At 33.0% G+C, this 20,840-nt stretch overlaps 1 protein-coding gene across 5 annotated transcripts in view; it reads left to right on the plus strand.

Annotated features, from left to right (window-relative positions):
- Positions 1 to 20,840, plus strand: part of SCN8A (sodium voltage-gated channel alpha subunit 8) — a 76,392-nt gene that overhangs the window by 40,914 nt on the left and 14,638 nt on the right. For all 5 annotated transcript variants that reach the window (XR_015281286.1, XR_015281287.1, XM_086870417.1 and 2 more), the window contains 5 exons: positions 592 to 1,062; positions 2,085 to 2,202; positions 4,135 to 4,289; positions 6,928 to 7,101; positions 14,627 to 14,749. Coding sequence is in view for 3 of the 5 variants with exons in the window: in XM_086870417.1 (XP_086726543.1) it covers positions 592 to 1,062; positions 2,085 to 2,202; positions 4,135 to 4,289; positions 6,928 to 7,101; positions 14,627 to 14,749 (1,041 nt within the window). In the remaining 2 variants the exon portion in view is untranslated. The remainder of the gene's footprint in view (positions 1 to 591; positions 1,063 to 2,084; positions 2,203 to 4,134; positions 4,290 to 6,927; positions 7,102 to 14,626; positions 14,750 to 20,840) is intronic.

Raw genomic sequence — 20,840 nt, forward strand, 5'->3', positions numbered from 1 at the left:
ACAGCATCAGGGTCTTGTATCTCAAACCTCGAGCACAGATGAGTCTGTGGGATGGCAGAGTGGCTTCCAGCTGGTTTCCTGTCCAGAGACAGCTTCAGGGTCTTGTATCTCAAAATTTGAGCACCTAGATGGGTCTGTGGGACAGCAGAGCTGTTTCCAGCAGGTTCCAGAGACAGCATCAGGGTCTCGTATCTCAAACCTCGAGCAGAGATGAGTCTGTGGGACAGCAGAGTGGCTTCCAGCAGGTTCCAGAGACAGCATCAGGTTCTTGTATCTCAAACCTTGAGCACAGATGAGTCTGTGGGACAGAAGAGCAGGTTTCCAGCAGGTTTGTGTCCAGAGACAGCATCAGGGTTTCGTATCTCAAACCTCAGGCACAGATGAGTCTGTGGGACACCAGAGTGGCTTCCAGCAGGTTCCAGAGACAGCATCAGGGTCTCATATCTCAAACCTCAGGCACAGATGAGTCTGTGGGATGGCAGAGTGGCTTCCAGCAGGTTCCAGAGACAGCATCAGCAGGGCTCTGGGTGCCAAGCAGCGGGAACAGCCCCAGATCTGTGTGTCAGCCCAGCATCGCCTGTTCCCTTGCAGGTGCTGAACCTGTTCTTGGCCTTGCTGCTGAGCTCCTTCAGCGCCGACAACCTGGCGGCCACGGACGACGACGGCGAGATGAACAACCTGCAGATCTCGGTGATCCGCATCAAGAAGGGCATCGCCTGGACCAAGGCCAAGGTGCGCGAGTTCATGCAGGTGCACTTCAAGCAGCGGGAGGCGGACGAGGTGAAGCCCCTGGACGAGCTGTACGACAAGAAGGTGAACTGCATCGCCAACCACACCGGCGCCGACATCAACAGGGACATCGACTTCCAGAAGAACGGCAACGGCACCACCAGCGGCATCGGGAGCAGCGTGGAGAAGTACATCATCGACGAGGACCACATGTCCTTCATCAACAACCCCAACCTGACCGTCCGCGTGCCCATCGCCGTGGGCGAGTCCGACTTCGAGAACCTCAACACGGAGGATTTCAGCAGCGACACGGACCCCGACGGCAGCAAGGAGGTGCGGGGGGAGATCCCCGCGGGGCCGGGGGCTGCGGGAGCGCGGAAGGGGCTCGGTGGGGAGAGACGGCTCTGAAGTTTTAGTTTAAAGTTTTAGTTTGAACTCGTTTTGGTTTAAACTTTTATTTTAAATTTTTGTTTTATACTTTTAGTTTAAAATTTTAAATTTTTAGTTTAAACTTTTAGTTTAAAAGCTTACTTTAAACTTTTTTTACTTTTAAATTTTACTTTAAAATTTTTTTTTTTGCAAAAAAAATTTTTTTGCTTTAAAATTTTACGCTAAAATTTTCTTTTAAACTTTTAGTTTAAACTTTTAGTTTAAACTTTTAGCTTAAAATTTTAAAATTTTAGTTTAAACTCTTAGTTTAAACTTTTGCTTTAAAATTTTACGTTAAAATTTTCATTTAAACTTTTAGTTTAAACTTTTAGTTTAAACTTTTAGCTTAAAATTTTAAAATTTTAGTTTAAATTTTTAGTTTAAACTTTTACTTTAAAATTTTACTTTAAAATTTTCTTTTAAACTTTTAGTTTAAGCTTTTAGTTTAAACTTTTAGTTTAAACTTTTAGCTTAAACTTTTACTTTAAAATTTTATGTTAAAATTTTCTTTTAAACTTTTCTTTTAAACTTTTCTTTTAAACTTTTAGTTTAAACTTTCAGTTTTAACTTTCAGTTCAAACTTTTAGTTTTAACTTTCAGTTTAAACTTTTACTTTAAACTTTTCTTTTAAACTTTTAGTTTAAGCTTTTAGTTTTAAACTTTTAGTTTTAACTTTTAGTTTAAGCTTTTAGTTTAAACTTTTAGTTTAAACTTTTAAATATTAGTAATATTAAATATTAGTATAATATTTAATAATAAATCAATATTTGATATTAGTAATATTAACTAATATTAATCTGTATTAATAATTAATATATTAATATTATATAATTAATATATATATAGATAATCAGTATATGTATTAATTTTTGATATTTATGGCGAGTTTGTTATTTATTGATTATCCATGAGGTTTTGTGTTGCAGAAACTGGACGAGAGCAGCTCCTCTGAGGGCAGCACCATCGATATCAAGCCTGAGGTGGAGGAAGTTCCCGTGGAGGCACCGGAGGAGTACCTGGACCCCGATGCCTGCTTCACTGAGGGTGAGGAAGGAGTGAAGGAAGAGGAGTTTGGGATGTTCTGAGCTGGCAGCTCATCTCAGGCTTAGGCCAGCCTGGCTCAGGGCTGGCTCTCAGCTCATCTCAAGGCCCTTGCTGGATTCTATATATATATATAATTTTTATATATATATAATTTATATTTTTTTATACATATATATGTATATAATTTATATTTTTATATATATATAAAAATTATATATATATATATAAATTATATATATAAATTATATATATAATATATAAATTATATATAATATATATATAAAATTTATATCTATTTTTATATATATAATATTTATATATAATTTTTATATATATAAAATATATATATATAATTTATATTTTTATATATAATTTTTATGTATATGTAATTTTTATATATCTATATAATTTTACTATATATTATTTATATATATTATTATTATATATAATACATATAATTTTAGTAGTAGGAGTAGTAGTATTATAATACTAATATAAAAATTAAATAATTAAATTGATTAAAATATTTATAAATATTAACATATAAGTATATATCTATAGTTAATAATATTATATAATAATAATTTTATATATATTTATAGTTAATAAATAATTTAAAATAAATTCATTTAATAGAATAAATATGTAATAAAAATAATTGTTTTATTATAATAATAATATATAATTATGTATATAATGTATATATTATATGATATATAATTATAGATATCATATATAATATATAATCATATATATTATATATATTATGTTGTATATAATATATAATTATATATATCATATACAATATAATTGGGAGCAGTTTGTGAAGCTCTCAGAGGTGCAGCTGCCATCACAGAATCACTTTGTGTTGGGAAAAAACCTTAAATCTCATCCAGATTTCCCCCCCTGCCACGAGCAGGGACAGCTCCCTCTGTCCCAGCTGCCTCCAATCCCTGTCCAGCCTGGCTTTGGGATCCAGGGATCCCAAATTCCAGGGATCCCAAACTCCAGGGATCCCAAACTCCAGGGATCCCAAATTCCAGGGATCCCAAATTCCAGGGATCCCAAATTCCAGGGATCCCAAATTCCAGGGGTCCCAAATTCCAGCGATCCCAAATTCCAGGGATCCCAAACTCCAGGGATCCCAAACTCCAGCGATCCCAAATTCCAGGGATCCCAAACTCCAGGGATCCCAAATTCCAGGGATCCCAAACTCCAGGGATCCCAAATTCCAGGGTTCCCAAATTCCAGTCCCAAATTCCAGGGATCCCAAACTCCAGGGATCCCAAACTCCAGGGGTCCCAAATTCCAGGGATCCCAAACTCCAGGGATCCCAAACTCCAGCGATCCCAAACTCCAGGGGTCCCAAATTCCAGGGATCCCAAATTCCAGGGATCCCAAACTTCAGCGATCCCAAACTCCAGGGATCCCAAACTCCAGGGATCCCAAATTCCAGGGTTCCCAAACTCCAGGGATCCAGGGGCAGCCCCAGCGCCGTGCCCACCCTGACAAATTCAATTTATAAAGAATTAGGGATGACCTGAAGAAGATGATTTTTGTTCAGCTGAAGCATTTAGAGGCAGAGTATTTTTCCTCTCCTGTGACTGCCCTCAATGCGTTCCGAGAGCCGATCCAGTACGGGAATTCCCACGGCAAAAAAACGCTTTAAATGGTTCAAGGTTATTTTATCATCAACTTTTCCATTCGTGTCCTCGACAGCAGAGCCCTCAACCAAACAGAACAATCTGTTCCCAAAATCCACGTTTAATTCTGGTGACCAGAAATGGCCAAACAACCCCAAAATCCTCAAAATCCCCAAAACTTCCAACTCCCGTTAAAACCCACCCAGCGTGGCTCGCCTTGGGTGAGGTTAAAACTCCTTGCAGGGAGTGAAAATTGAATGTTTTTCCCTTAAAATGCTGCGTTTCCCAGGGTGCATGCAGCGCTGCAAGTGCTGCCAGGTGAACATCGAGGAAGGGCTGGGAAAGTCGTGGTGGACCTTGAGGAAAACTTGTTTCCTAATCGTGGAGCACAACTGGTTCGAGACCTTCATCATCTTCATGATCCTCCTGAGCAGCGGGGCTTTGGTGAGTAAAGTGTGAGTAAAGTCCGGGGGTGTTTGGTTGTGGAGGGGAGATTTGGGGGGAAAGCAAACTGGGGGAATTTAGATTGAATTTAGATTGAATTTAGATTGAATTTAGATTGAATTTAGATTAAATTTAGATTAAATTTTTACTAAATTTAGATTGAATTTAGATTGAATTTAGATTAAATTTCGATTAAATTTCGATTAAATTTAGATTGAATTTCGATTAAATTTAGATTAAATTTAGATTAAATTTAGATTGAATTTCGATTAAATTTAGATTAAATTTAGATTGAATTTAGATTGAATTTAGATTAAATTTAGATTAAATTTAGATTGAATTTAGATTGAATTTAGATTGAATTAAGATTGAATTTAGATTAAGTTTAGATTAAATTTAGATTGAATTTCGATTAAATTTAGATTGAATTTAGTTTAAATTTAGATTAAATTTAGATTAAATTTCGATTAAGTGTAGATTAAATTTAGATTAAATTTTGATTAAATTTCGATTAAATTTAGATTGAATTTAGATTGAATTTCAATTAAATTTAGATTGAATTTAGATTAAATTTCGATTAAATTTTGATTAAATTTAGATTAAATTTCGATTAAATTTTGATTAAATTTAGATTGAATTTAGATTGAATTTAGATTAAATTTCAATTAAATTTAGATTAAATTTAGATTAAATTTAGATTGAATTTAGATTAAATTTAGATTGAATTTAGATTAAATTAAGATTGAATTTAGATTAAATTTAGATTAAATTTCGATTGAATTTCGATTGAATTTCGATTGAATTTCAATTGAATTTAGATTAAATTTAGATTAAATTTAAATGTTTAAATTAAGAACAAAGCATTTAAATCTGGGTTCTGATCCTGGTTTGAGTAGAAGTGTGAGGATCTGGGGAAAAGTCAGCCTGGATTTCAGGGAATCACAAAATCCCAGAATCACTGAGGTGGAACATCCAGTCCAAATGTGACTGAAGGAAAACCAATTTCTTATGTTTGGTTTCTATGTTTTTTATATAAATTTATATATATATTATATATATTTATTAAATTTTTCATCTATATTAATATATATTTATTATATAAATATAATATTTTATATAAACTATATATATCTATTTTAGAAAAATATTCTGTATTATTTATATTATATAATATTACATAACATTAATATATAATGTATAATATATTATGTTACATTTTATTGTATATTATATATTATATATTATATGTTATATGTTATATGTTATATGTTATATATTATATATTATATATTATATATTATATATTATATACTATATACTATATATTATATATTATATATTATAATAGTATAATAGTATATATTTAATATATCATTAATCTATTCTATATTATATTACATTACATTACATTATATTAATTTTTATATACATTTTATATATATTTATCATAGTTTTTTAATAAAAACTCCTATAAATTCTTAAATTTTATTTATTTATTTATTTAAATTTTAAAATTTTATCTTTTCTTTTTAAATTATGTAATGATAATGATAATGATAATGATAATGATAATGATAATGATAATGATAATGGGATGACCCCATGATATGGAATAAATCCTATCTAATGACACGAGCACCCTGTAATAATAATAATAATATTAATAATAATAATAATGATGATTTTAATAATAATAGTAATAATAATAATAATAATCGTAATGGCATAACCCCATGGTATGGAATAAATCTCATTTAATGACACGAGCACCCCATAATAATAATAACAATAACAATAATAATAATAATAATAGTAGTAATAGTAGTAGTAGTAGTAGTAGTAGTAGTAATAATAATAATAATAATAATAATAAAAATAATAATAATAATAATAATAATAATAATAGTAATGGGATAACCCCATGATATGGAATAAATCCCATATAATGACATGAGCACCCCATAATGATAATAATGATGACAATAATGATAATAATGGTAATGATAGTAATAACCGTAATAGTAATAGTAATAATAATAATAATAATATTAACAATAATAAAATAACCCCATGGCATGGAATAAATCCCATTTAATGACACAAGCACCCCATAATAATAACAATAACAATAGCAATAATAATAACGATAGCAATAATAATAATAACAATAATAATAACAATAATAACAATAATAATAATGAAATAATAACAATAATAATAACAATAATAATAATAAAATAACCCCATGCCATGGAATAAACCCATTTAATGACACGAGCACCCCATAATAATAACAATAACAATAGCAATAATAATGACAGCAATAATAATAATAACAATAATAACAACAATAATAACAATAACAATAATAATAATGAAATAATAACAATAATAATAATAACAATAATAACAATAACAATAATAACAATAACAATAATAATATTGAAATAATAACAATGATAATAACAATAACAAGAATAATAACAACAATATAATAATAATAATAATAATAATAATAATAATAATAATAATAATAATAATAATAATAATAATAATAATAACAACAATAATAATAATAATATAACCCCATGGCATGGAATAAACCCCATTTAATGACCTCCCCCTTGTTTTCCTGCAGGCTTTCGAGGATATTTACATCGAGCAGAGGAAAACCATCCGGACCATCCTGGAGTACGCAGACAAAGTCTTCACCTACATTTTCATCCTGGAGATGCTGCTCAAGTGGTGCGCCTACGGCTTCGTCAAGTTCTTCACCAACGCCTGGTGCTGGCTGGATTTCCTCATCGTGGCTGTATGTATCCTCTCCTCCTTTCCTTCTGCTTGCTGGGGGTGTTTCCTCCTCGAATCCTGGGTTTGGCAGCAGCTCCATCCTCCTCACATCCTGCATTTAACAGCAGCTCCATCCCAGGTGTCTGTGAATTCCCCTGTGAAAAACGAGGTTCACGTGGTTTTTATAGGATTTAAATTTTTTTTTTAATAAAAAAGCAATTAATCTTAATTCAGTCTAAATTAGGAGGAAAAAGTAAAGTGTGGAGATAGGGTTGGGGGTTTCTGCATTCACCTTGTTAATAAAGGATTGTTCCTTAAAAACAGAACAAAACATATCCATAAATTCTCATTCATATCCATAAATTCTCGTCCAAATCCATAAATTCTCATACAAATCCACAAATTCTCATCCATATCCATAAATTCTCATACAAATCCATAAATTCTTATACAGATCCACAAATTCTCATACAAATCCATAAATTCTTATACAAATCCATAAATTCTCATACAAATCCATAAATTCTTATCCATAAATTCTTATCCATATCCATAAATTCTCATCCAAATCCATAAATTCTCATCCAAACCCATAAATTCTCATCCAAACCCATAAATTCTTATACAAATCCATAAATTCTTATCCATAAATTCTCATCCAAATCCATACATTTTTCTTAGGATCTTTGGTGTTCTTCTGTTCAGTTTTCTCTTGCCCCCTTCCCAACAGATCAATCCTCTTGGTGCCATCGAGATTTACATTCTCAATAAAATTGAGGATTCAAATCAAATAAAATTCTGATATCAGAAATGCAATAAATTCCTCCCTCCCCTCCAAGAGTTCTGGTCATTGCTGGCTTCATCTGCATAAGATAATTTAAAAAAGGAAAAAAAGATCTCCAGCTATTTTTTATTTTATTATTGTATCTTTTTCAGTCTTTGAGAAAAAAAAACAAAAGCAGTTTTTATTTTAATGCTATGTCATAGCTTAATATATATGTATTATACCACTATTTCTGAGTTTCATTAATAACAGAGATAGATCATATTATGACACCTAAATTTTCTAATCTTATACATAAAATATTTATTATAATACTTGAGAAAAGCCAATAATTCGATGTGCATTTGTAACACCCCCAAATCAAAAAAAATTTGATTTGGTTTTGTTTTTTTTTAATTGGGATTTCTCTGAGATCAAGGAGGATTTTCCAGCTCTTTTGCTTTGCTGAAAACAGAATTTTTAGGAGTTCTGCTGGTGTGTGGAGCCCCCTGAGAGGTTTTTAAGCAGGTGTGGCAGTTCTTGGTGATATTTCAAAGGGTTAAATTCTCTTTAATTGTTTTCTGGAGTTATTAATGATGAGGGGGTGATGAGGCAGCAAAATTTCCCCATCCCACCACCCCAGCAGGTCTGTTCTGAGAGCTGGAAATCCCTGGGGAGTTTAATTTTGCAAAGTTTAGCACAAATCCAAAAAAATTCCAAAAAAAAACCAGCAGGATCCCATCAAAGCAGAAAACTCAGAGGGGCAGCTCCACCCTGGAATCCCCCTGCAGGATCAATCTGAAAATTAAAAATAAAAAAAAATAAAAATAAAATTTAAAAAAAAAAATAAAATTAAAAAAAAATAATAAAATTAAAAAAAAAATAAAATTAAAAAAAAAAAAGAGAGAATAAATGATAAAATTAAAAGAAAAAAAAAGTCAATAGAGAGAAGTTTTAGCAATAAATTTGGTTTAGTTTTTAGCGAGGGAATTTAAAACTGATGGAATCGATGCTGTCGTGTAGGAAATTTCAGAAGGAAGAAAATCCAGAATCCCTGAATCCTTTTAAAATGTTTCATCACATCCATCTGGGATTGAGTGGCTCCAGTGAGTGCCCCAAGAGCAAGAAATGTTAAAAAAGAATCACCAATTTTATTTTGTTTTTTTTTTTACCCCTTGGAACACTCTGTGTATGATTCAGCTGCTGTTCAGTTTTCACTCTGGAAATATTCCTGAGTAGGTGGAAGGAGCTATGCTTGGAATTCAGGGCCAGAAGTGACTCAAACTCTGTGTTTCCTGTAGGAAAAATGAAATTTGAAATTTTCTTTTCATTTTTTTTAAATAATGATCCCCTCAAAACCTTTCCTTGGACACAACCTGCCGCGTGATAAATTTTATTTTCTGACGGTTTAACCCTGGATCTCTCTCTCTCTGCCTGAGGATAAAATACGAGTTTAATTCCAATATTTTAAATTTTGGATGAAATTCAGCTTAAAGGGGCAGATCTGGCACAAGTTTGATTTCCTTCCCACGTGTCTGGGAGTGGAAGAAAGTTCTGGAACTTCCCAGGCAGGAAGGGAAGAGCGAGGGGAACAAATGTAGAAGGATTTAAAATCCCCAGGGCTTCAGGAGGAATTCCTGTTTTCCCTTGGTGTCGCAGAACAGTTTTTCCCTAAAAAAAAAAATTAAAATTAAAATCTAAAATGTGACTTTGATATGCCAAAATACCCATCAGCGATGCTTCGTGTGCTGGATGTGTCGAATCACCTTTTTTTAACCCAAATTGTGTCGCGGAAGGGGCCAGGGCAGCAGGGAATGAGCTTTTACCATCCTAACGACGCTCTTGGATGTTATTTTTACAGGTTTCTATAGCATTGTCCAATTCCCCTCATCCCCAAAGCCTTCCTGGCTGTGTTTGTGAAGACTTTTACTGGGTAATAATGAAGGATTCTGCTTTCCAGTCAGTCTGGGATTCCCTTTGTCCGACCTCGGTGCCTGCTGTGTCTCCTCTTGGAATGTCCTCAGGGAATAATCCTCAAAGATCCCTAAAAAACTCCAGCTCTTTCTGCCGTGGTCTGAGCGTCCTGCTCGGGAGCCAGGTGTTATCGCCAGGGGAAGGAGATCTAAAAAAAAAAATAAAAATGAGGGTTCTTTGTTGATGGAATTATGGAATTATGGAATGGTTTGAGTTGGATGGGACCATAAAGCTCATCCCGTTACCCCAGGGTGCTCCAAGCCCCTTCCTTGGGCACTCCCAGTGTTAAATTTAAAAGAATTTATTTTATTTATTATTTTATTTATTTATTTTAATTGGTAAATAAACCACATCTCCAAATCCACCCAAATTTTATATTGAGTTCTATATTTATTTTGGATTTTTAAGGATGGGACCATAAAGCTCATCCCGTTACCCCAGGGTGCTCCAAGCCCCTTCCTTGGGCACTCCCAGTGTTAAATTTAAAAGAATTTATTTTATTTATTATTTTATTTATTTATTTTAATTGGTAAATAAACCACATCTCCAAATCCACCCGAGTTTTATACTGAATTACATTTTTATTTTGGATTTTTAAGGATGGGACCTTAAAGCTCATCCCGTTACCCCAGGGTGCTCCAAGCCCCTTCCTTGGGCACTCCCAGTGTTAAATTTAAAAGAATTTATTTTATTTATTATTTTATTTATTTATTTTAATTGGTAAATAAACCACATCTCCAAATCCATCCAAATTTTATATTGGATATTCTATTTTTATTTTGGATTTTTAAGGATGGGACCTTAAAGCTCATCCCGTTACCCCAGGGTGCTCCAAGCCCCATTCTTGGGCACTTCTAGGGGCATTCCCAGTGTTAAATTTAAAAGAATTTATTTTATTTATTATTTTATTTATTTATTTTAATTGGTAAATAAACCACATCTCCAAATCCACCCAAGTTTTATATTGAATTACATTTTTATTTTGAATTTTTAAGGATGGGACCTTAAAGCTCATCCCGTTACCCCAGGGTGCTCCAAGCCCCTTCCTTGGGCACTCCCAGTGTTAAATTTAAAATAATTAATTTTATTTATTATTTTATTTATTTATTTTAATTGGTAAATAAACCACATCTCCAAATCCATCCAAATTTTATATTGGATATTCTATTTTTATTTTGGATTTTTAAGGAAGGGACCTTAAAGCTCATCCCGTTACCCCAGGGTGCTCCAAGCCCCTTCCTTGGGCACTCCCAGTGTTAAATTTAAAATAATTTATTTTATTTTTATTTATTTTAATTGGTAAATAAACCACATCCCCAAATCCACCCAAGTTTTATATTGAATTAGATATTTTAGTTTGGATTTTTAAGGAAGGGACCTTAAAGCCTTTATATATTTATATAAATATATTTTATATATTATATAAAGATATCTATTTCTATATATTTATATTTCTATATTTATCATATAGATATATTTATTATATATTATATATTCATATAAATATATATTATAATTATCTATTTCCATATATTTATTATATTATATATGAATATATTTTATATTATATATAAATACATATTCCTATATATTTATTATATTTCTATATATTTATTATAAATTATCTATTATATTTTATATATATTATATAATATGTAGTATATTATATATTAACATATAATTATATATAATATATTAATAATAATATTTATTTTTATATTATTATTATTATTATTATTATTATTATTATTATTATTATTATTATTATTATTATTATTATATAATTCTAATTTTTTCAATACAAAACCAATCCCCAGGAAATTTCCTATTCTGAGAATCCAGCTCAAACCCCCACCTGTTCCAGGAGGAGGCATTTTTTGGGTTTATTTTTGTTTATTTCTGTATTTGGATGTCTTTTTTAATTTCATCTTAAAAAGGATTCGCGTCTCCTTTTCTGTCTGAGGAAAAATGGGAATTGTGGCAGCTGCTGTGCTGTGTCTGTCCCCGTTTTCGTGACTTGGTGGCTTTCAGGAGATCTGAGAATTCAGGTTTAGAGCCAAAATGTTTGCCCAGTATAAACCAGTTCATCCCAGTGCTTCACCAGTGCTGGGATTGGGGGGAAAAACCCAGCAAAAAGGGGATGGGATGGGGGAAAATGGGATAAAACGGGGTTGGGATGAGAGGAAATTGGGGGGGAAATTGGGAAAAACGGGAGGAAAATTGGGGTGGGGAGAAAAGGGGAGAAAACACCTGGAATGGAAAAAAAACGGAGAATTCTGGAGCTGGGATTGGGTAAAAACGGGGAAAACTGGAGATTCTGGTTTAGGGATGTGGTAAAAACCCCGGGAAAAGCAATTCCTGGGAATCCAGGTGGCCATTTCCCCTCATCCCAGCCCTGTTCAATCCCATTTTCCTCCATCCCATCCTCGTTTTTCCCGATTTTTCCTGTTCTATCCCATCCTCATTTTTCCCGATTTTTCCTGGTTCTCCCATTTTCCTCCATCCCATCCTCGTTTTTCCCAATTTTTCCAGTTCTATCCCATTTTCCTCCATCCCATCTTCCTTCTTTCCCAATTTTTCCTGTTCTATCCCATTTTCCTCCATCACATCCTTGTTTTTCCCAATTTTTCCTGGTTCTCCCATTTTCCTCCATCCCATCCTCGTTTTTCCCAATTTTTCCTGTTCTATCCCATCCTCGTTTTTCCCAATTTTTCCTGGTTCTCCCATTTTCCTCCATCCCATCCTCATTTTTCCCAGTTTTTCCTGTTCTATCCCATTTTCCTCCATCCCATCTTCCTTTTTTCCCAATTTTTCCCGGTTTCCCCCCAATCCCAACCTCGGCAGCTGCATGAGTCGGTGAAACACTGCTCTGTACTGGGTTGTACTGGGTTGTACTGGGTTCCTCCATCCCATCCTTGTTTTTCCCAATTTTTCCTGATCTATCCCATTTTCCTCCATCCCATCCTCATTTTTCCCGATTTTTCCTGTTCTATCCCATCCTCATTTTTCCCAATTTTTCCTGTTCTATCCCATCCTCGTTTTTCCCAATTTTTCCCGATTTCCCCCCAATCCCAACCTCGGCGGCCGCATGAGCCGGTGAAACGCCGCTCTGTACTGGGTTGTACTGGGTTTTACTGGGTTCCTCCATCCCATCCTCGTTTTTCCCGATTTTTCCTGATCTATCCCATTTTCCTCCATCCCATCCTCGTTTTTCCCGATTTTTCCTGTTCTATCCCATCCTCATTTTTTCCGATTTTTCCCGATTTCCCCCCAATCCCAACCTCGGCAGCCGCATGAGCCGGTGAAACGCCGCTCTGTACTGGGTTTTACTGGGTTTTACTGGGTTTTACTGGGTTCCTCCATCCCATCCTCGTTTTTCCCAATTTTTCCTGATCTATCCCATTTTCCTCCATCCCATCCTCGTTTTTCCCAATTTTTTCTGTTCCATCCCATTTTCCTCCATCCCATCCTTGTTTTTCCCAATTTTTCCTGTTCTATCCCATCCTCATTTTTCCCAATTTTTCCCGATTTCCCCCCAATCCCAACCTTGGCAGCCGCATGAGCCGGTGAAACACCGCTCTGTACTGGGTTTTACTGGGTTTTACTGGGTTTTACTGGGTTCCTCCATCCCATCCTCGTTTTTCCCAATTTTTCCTGATCTATCCCATCCTCGTTTTTCCCAGTTTTTCCTGGTTCTCCCATTTTCCTCCATTCCATCCTCATTTTTCCTGATTTTTCCTGTTCTATCCCATCCTCGTTTTTCCTGATTTTTCCTGTTCTATCCCATCCTCATTTTTCCCGATTTTTCCCGGTTTCCCCCCAATCCCAACCTCGGCAGCCGCATGAGCCGGTGAAACGCCGCTCTGTACTGGGTTGTACTGGGTTTTACTGGGTTTTACTGGATTTTACTGGGCTGTACTGGGTTACACTGGTTTATACTGGGCTGTACTGGGTTACACTGGTTTATACTGGGCTGTACTGGGTTACACTGGTTTATACTGGGCTGAACTGGCTTGTGGTCCGTCTCCATGCTTGGAAAGCCACCGGGAAACGGATCAGCAATTCTCCATCTCAACCCAAGCGGGATCAGGGGAGAGAACACCCCCAATCCTCATCGCCCGCCCCGGCCCGGGGGAGGCAGGAGGAGCTGGAAAAAGCCTCTGAGGAATTCCAGAGTGGAATTTCCCAGGTGTGCAGTGTTTGTATTTATCTGTATTCTTTCTCACAGGTACCTTTAACATTTGTCTGGCTTAAATTTCATGGGCGCCGCCGGGATCCCTGCAGCCGGTAAAGGGCGAGGGTAAGGTTTTTGTCATCGTTTGGGCTCTTCCTTCCTTCCAACAGCCCCCTTCTCTCTTTTTCTTCTCAGTGTGTGTCTCTTCTTCTTCCTCCTCTCTCTCTTTTTTTTGTTTTTCACTGATCTCTTCCCCTTCTGTTCTTTTCTCAACCGCATTATTTCCTTCCAGGTCGGTTCAGTCAAGTGAAGTAGGCAGCTGGTGTCATGGCTTCGGTATTTGGGGCGGCCCAGGTGGCTCCTGGGCTGGGCAATCAGGGTTAGGGGATCCAATCTAACAGTCTGGAACATTTTTTTCTTTTTTTCTTTTTTTTTTTTTTTTTTTTTTTCTTTATTTTTTGTTGTTGTCGTTTTGTTGTCGTTTTTTTTTTATTATTTTATTTAATTTTTTTTCACTTTTTTGTGGTTTTTTTTTTGGCTTTTTTTCCGATTTTTTTTTTTTTTTTGTGTCTTTTTTTTTTTTCTCTCTCTCCCCTTCTTTGCTTTTTTTCTATTTCTTTTCTATTTTCTGTGTAGGTCTCTTTAGTCAGCCTTATAGCTAATGCCCTGGGCTACTCGGAACTAGGTGCCATAAAATCCCTTAGGACCCTAAGAGCCTTGAGGCCTTTAAGAGCGTTATCCCGATTTGAGGGGATGAGGGTAAGAATTCCGTCAGCAGCCGATCCTTCTGCATGCCCGTGGAGCCGTTTGATTTTTTTAAAAGCATGCTAGAACCGATCCAAAAAAAAAAAAAAGAAAGAAAAAAATTCCCAACAGAATCACGATGGCAGCTGCTGACTCGATCACCTCCACGTTGGATGTGAGCCTCGCCCGCCGCTGCACCCTCCCCTCTTAACGAAGGGAGATGCATCAGCTGCCTCATTACATTAATTAGCGGCCCAAAAGCACTTTGCCATTTCCTAGCCCATGTCGCCACTTGGCTGTTCTCATTTGGCCTGGCTTTGACCTCCAGCATCCGAGGAGCTTCTCAGCTTTTTTGAGGAATTTTTGATTTTTAGGGAGAATCACCAGGTGCAAAAATAAAAAAAAACAAACTCCAGAATTGGAACCATCTCAGGGGTTTTTTGGGTTTTTTTTTTTTCTGGATTTTTCCAGGTGTTGGTGGAATTGGATTGAATGATTTTTTTTTTTTTGTCTAAAGGGGGATTTTTTTTTGTTAAAAAAAGGGGGGAAAAAAGCTTCAAGGGGGGAGCTGAGCTCTTTGGAAATTTCGGTTTCGTTCCTCTCGTTGCACCTCGTTGTTCTCAGTCTGGTCTGGTGGTGAATGGCAGCCTTGTCTGGTGGTGAAATTTTTCCTTTTTGTCCTTTTTCCTTTTTATTTTTCCACGCTTTTTTTGGTCCCCTGTCGCGTCACTGTGGAACCAGAAACAAAGCAAAAGCATTGAACTTCACAAAAGCTTTCCTTGAATTGGTGCTGGCACCACTCCCTCGGGTGTTTCAATTGTTATTTTATTATATTTCAATTGCAGCCACTGAAATTCTGACATTTTGCTGCTTTTTTTAAAATTTTTTTTCCCCATTTGGGATTGAAAAAGTCTCCTAAGAACAGGCAAAAAATATAAATTATGTAGTAAAAAAAAAGAAATTAAAAGTATAAATGATGTAGTAAAAAAATAAATCAAAAATATAGATTATGTAGTAAAAGAAATCAAAAATATAAATTATGTATTAAAAAAAATAAATCAAAAATATAAATTATGTATTAAAAAAAAAGAAATTAAAAATATAAATTATGTAGTAAAAAAAAGAAATCAAAAATATAAATTATGTAGTAAAAAAAAATCAAAGATATAAATTATGTAGTAAAATAAAAGAAATCAAAAATATAAATTATGTAGTAAAAAAAAGAAATTAAAAATATAAATTATGTAGTTAAAAAAAGAAATTAAAAATATAAATTATGTAGTTAAAAAAAGGAAATCAAAAATATAAATTATGTAGTAAAAAAAAAGAAATCAATTTTGTATAAATGGATTTTGCAGGTGCTCTTTAAGTATGTGGGGTTAAATCCCAGTTGTAACCAGAGGATAATGCAAGAAAATCACATTTATTTAAAGGATAAAGGAAGGGGATAGCTGTTTTTAATTTAAAAGGTTTAAAAGATTATTTTAAATTTAAAAGATTAAAATTTAAAATTTAAAAGAATAAATTTAAAAGATTAAATTTAAAAGATTATTTTAAATTTAAGGATTTTCAGGAGCTGGGGAGGGATAAAAACCCCTGAGCTCCAAAACCGAGGGATTAATAAAGAATAAACCTGGAGAAAATAAAAGCTTTTATTTCTATAGAAAAATAAAAAATAAATAATATTTCCATATAAAAATAAAAAATAAATAATAAACCTGGAGAAAAATAAAAGCTTTTATTTCTATAGAAAAATAAATAATAAAGCTGGAGAAAATAAAAGCTTTTATTTCTATAGAAAAATAAATAATAAATAATAAAAGCTTTTATTTCTATAAAAAAAAATAATAAATAATATTTCTATAGAAAAATAAATAATAAATAAATAAAAAATATAAATAATAAAATACAAAAAATATAAATAATAATATAATCATAATATTTTTAAGAAAAAAATAAATTATAAATAAAAAATAAATAATAAATAATAAACCTGGAGAAAATAAATGTTTTTATTTCTATAGAAAAATAAATAATAAACCTGGAGTTTTATTTCTATAGAAAAATAAATAATAAATAATAAATAATAAATAATAAATAATAAATAATAAATAATAAATAATAAATAATAAATAATAAAGCTGGAGAAAATAAAAGTTTTTATCTCTACAGAAAAATAAATAATAAATAATAAACCTGAGGAAATAAAAGTTTTTATTTCTATATAAAAATAAATAATAAATAATAAACCTGAGGAAATAAAAGTTTTTATTTCTATATAAAAATAAATAATAAATAATAAACCTGAGGAAATAAAAGTTTTTATTTCTATATAAAAATAAATAATAAACCTGAGAAAACAGAAGTTTTTAAGCCCTGCTGGGGAGAAGATTCCTGATGTACAATCAGGGAATTCTCACATTTAAATAAGGGGGATTTTCACCAAAAATTGCTGGTTAGGAGTGCAGCCCTGTCAGAAAACTACACCCAATTCTTTATTTTTGGAGACAAATATCAGTTCTCCATCCAACCAGAGCAATTCCTGTGAATTCCAGGGAATTCATTTCTGAAATACCTTTTAAAAGGAGGCTGAAACCGGAGTTCTTTGCTTTTCTCTCCATAGCAATCTGCATTTCCAGGAGCTTGCTCTGCTCTCGGCTGGGTCAGGGAGTTTGATGTGACACCTGCATGCACACGAAAGCCATGTTCCTCCTTTGGCTCCTTCTGGAAAGTTCTGTGCATTCCAGGGACCAGAAATGACCCTGATGTGGCAGGATCTCACCCCTTTTTGTATTTGTATTTATATATATTTATATATCAGTGACCCCCCAAAGTGCAGAATAAATCAGTGTATTTTTATTTTTATTTATATATATTAATATATATATTTATATATCAGTGACCCCAAAGTGCAGAATAAATCAGTGTATTTTTATTTTTTATATATATTTATATATCAGTGACCCCCTTGTATTTTTATTTATATATATTTATATATCAGTGACCCCAAAGTGCAGAATCAGTGTATTTTTATTTTTTATATATATTTATATATCAGTGACCCCCTGTATTTTTATTTATATATATTTATATATCAGTGACCCCCTGTATTTTTATTTATATATATTTATATATCAGTGACCCCCTGTATTTTTATTTATATATATTTATATATCAGTGACCCCCCCAAAGTGCAGAATAAATCAGTGTATTTTTATTTTTATTTATATGTATTTATATATCAGCGACCTCCCAAAGTGCAGAATCAGTGTATTTTTATTTTTTATATATATTTATATATCAGTGACCCCCTGTATTTTTATTTATATATATTTATATATCAGTGACCCCCTGTATTTTTATTTATATATATTTATATATCAGTGACCCCCCAAAGTGCAAAATAAATCAGTGTATTTTTATTTTTTATATATATTTATATATCAGTGACCCCTGTACTTTTATCTATATATATTTATATATCAGTGACCCCCTTGTATTTTTATTTATATATATTTATATATCAGCGACCCCCCAAAGTGCAGAATAAATCAGTGTATTTTTATTTTTATTTATATATATTTATATATCAGTGACCCCCTTGTATTTTTATTTATATATATTTATATATCAGCGACCCCCCAAAGTGCAGAATAAATCAGTGTATTTTTATTTTTTATATGTATTTATATATCAGTGAACCCCCCAAAGTGCAGAATAAATCAGTGTATTTTTATTTTTATTTATATATATTAATATATATATTTATATATCAGTGACCCCAAAGTGCAGAATAAATCAGTGTATTTTTATTTTTTATATATATTTATATATCAGTGACCCCCTTGTATTTTTATTTATATATATTTATATATCAGTGACCTCCCAAAGTGCAGAATAAATCTGTGTATTTTTATTTTTTATATATATTTATATATCATTGACCCCCTGTATTATTATTTATATATATTTATATATCAGTGACCCCTGTACTTTCATTTATATATATTTATATATCAGTGACCCCCTTGTATTTTTATTTATATATATTTATATATCAGTGACCCCAAAGTGCAGAATCAGTGTATTTTTATTTTTTATATATATTTATATATCAGTGACCCCCTGTATTTTTATTTATATATATTTATATATCAGTGACCCCAAAGTGCAGAATAAATCAGTGTATTTTTATTTATATTTATATATATTTATATATCAGTGACCCCCGTGTATTTGTATTTATATATATTTATATATCAGTGTCCCCCCCAAAGTGCAGAATAAATCAGTGTATTTTTATTTATATATATTTATATATCCGTGACCCCCAAGTACAGAATAAATCAGTGTATTTTTATTTATATTTATTTATCAGCGACCCCCCAAAGTGCAGAATAAATCAGTGTATTTTTATTTATATTTATATATATTTATATATCAGTGACCCCAAAGTACAGTAGCTGGAACAAATCAGTGTATTTTTATTTTTTATATATATTTATATATCAGTGACCCCCTGTACTTTTATTTATATATATTTATATATCAGTGACCCCCTTGTATTTTTATATATATATTTATATATCAGTGACCCCCTTGTATTTTTATTTATATATATTTATATATCAGTGACCCCAAAGTACAGTAGCTAGAATAAATCAGTGTATTTTTATTTTTATTTATATATATTTATATATATATATATCAGTGACCCCCCCAAAGTGTAGTAGCTGGAATAAATCAGTGTATTTGTATTTATATATATTAATTTTTATTTTTATATACCTGTCCCACCCCTGGGGCTTCCCACACGCGCTCGAGTCTCACAACCGAGGCGATGGTTTTGATTTATATATTTATATCTATATTAATATTAATATATTTTATATATTTAATTTATAATATCGTGTTCATTTATTAATCTGAATCAGGAATCTTAATTAGGAGATCTCCATCACAGACCGAATACCCCGCTGAGCCGCCTCGATTAAAAGCTCACATTTGTGTTGGCCAGCGATGCTCCCAAATTAAAAAATTTGGAATTAGAAAAAAGGAATTAGAAAAATTCAGAATTAGAAAAAGGAATTAGAAAAAGGAATTAGAAAAATTTGGAATTAGAAAAAAGGAATTAGAAAAATTCAGAATTAGAAAAAGGAATTAGAAAAATTTGGAATTAGAGAAAGGAATTAGAAAAATCTGGAATTAGAAAAATTTGGAATTAGAGAAAGGAATTAGAAAAATTTGGAATTAGGAAAAGGAATTAGAAAAATTTGGAATTAGAAAAATCTGGAATTAGAAAAATTTGGAATTAGAGAAAGGAATTAGAAAAATTTGTAATTAGAAAAATTCGGAATTAGGAAAAGGAATTAGAAAAATTTGGAATTAGAAAAATTTGGAATTAGGAAAAGGAATTAGAAAAATTTGGAATTAGGAAAATGAATTAGAAAAATTTGGAATTAGAAAAAGGAATTAGAAAAATTTGGAATCAGAAAAAAGGAATTAGAAAAATTTGGAATTAGAAAAATTTGGAATTAGGAAAAGGAATTAGAAAAATTTGGAATTAGAAAAATTTGGAATTAGAAAAATTTGGAATTCGGGAGAGATGAGCTGTGACAAAAGCCATCTCTGTCCCTTTTTGGTGCAGTTTGGAGGGAGGAACATGGCTTTTCTGTCCTCGGGAGCCTGCCGGGTGCATGCTGAGCTCTGCCTGGGACAACACGAGTGGCCTGGCGTTGTCCTCGGTGTGACCCGGGTGTCGTGACCCGGTGACACGAGTGGCCTTGCTTGGTCCTCGGTGTGACCTGGGTGTCGTTACCCGGTGACACGAGTGACCTTGCATTGTCCTCGGTGTGACCCGAGTGACACGAGTGGCCTGGCTTGGTCCACAATGTGACCCGGGTGACACAAGTGTCCTGGCTTGGTCCTCGGTGTGACCTGGGTGTCGTGACCCGGTGACACGAGTGACCTTGCTTGGTCCTCGGTGTGACCCGGGTGTCGTTACCCGGTGACACGAGTGGCCTTGCTTGGTCCACAGTGTGACCCGAGTGACACGAGTGGCCTTGCGTTGTCCTCGGTGTCACCCGGGTGTCGTTACCCGGTGACA

Source organism: Cyanistes caeruleus, chromosome 32 (genome assembly GCF_971803275.1).
Source record: "Cyanistes caeruleus chromosome 32, bCyaCae1.hap1.1, whole genome shotgun sequence".
Classification (NCBI taxonomy): Eukaryota; Metazoa; Chordata; class Aves; order Passeriformes; family Paridae; genus Cyanistes; species Cyanistes caeruleus.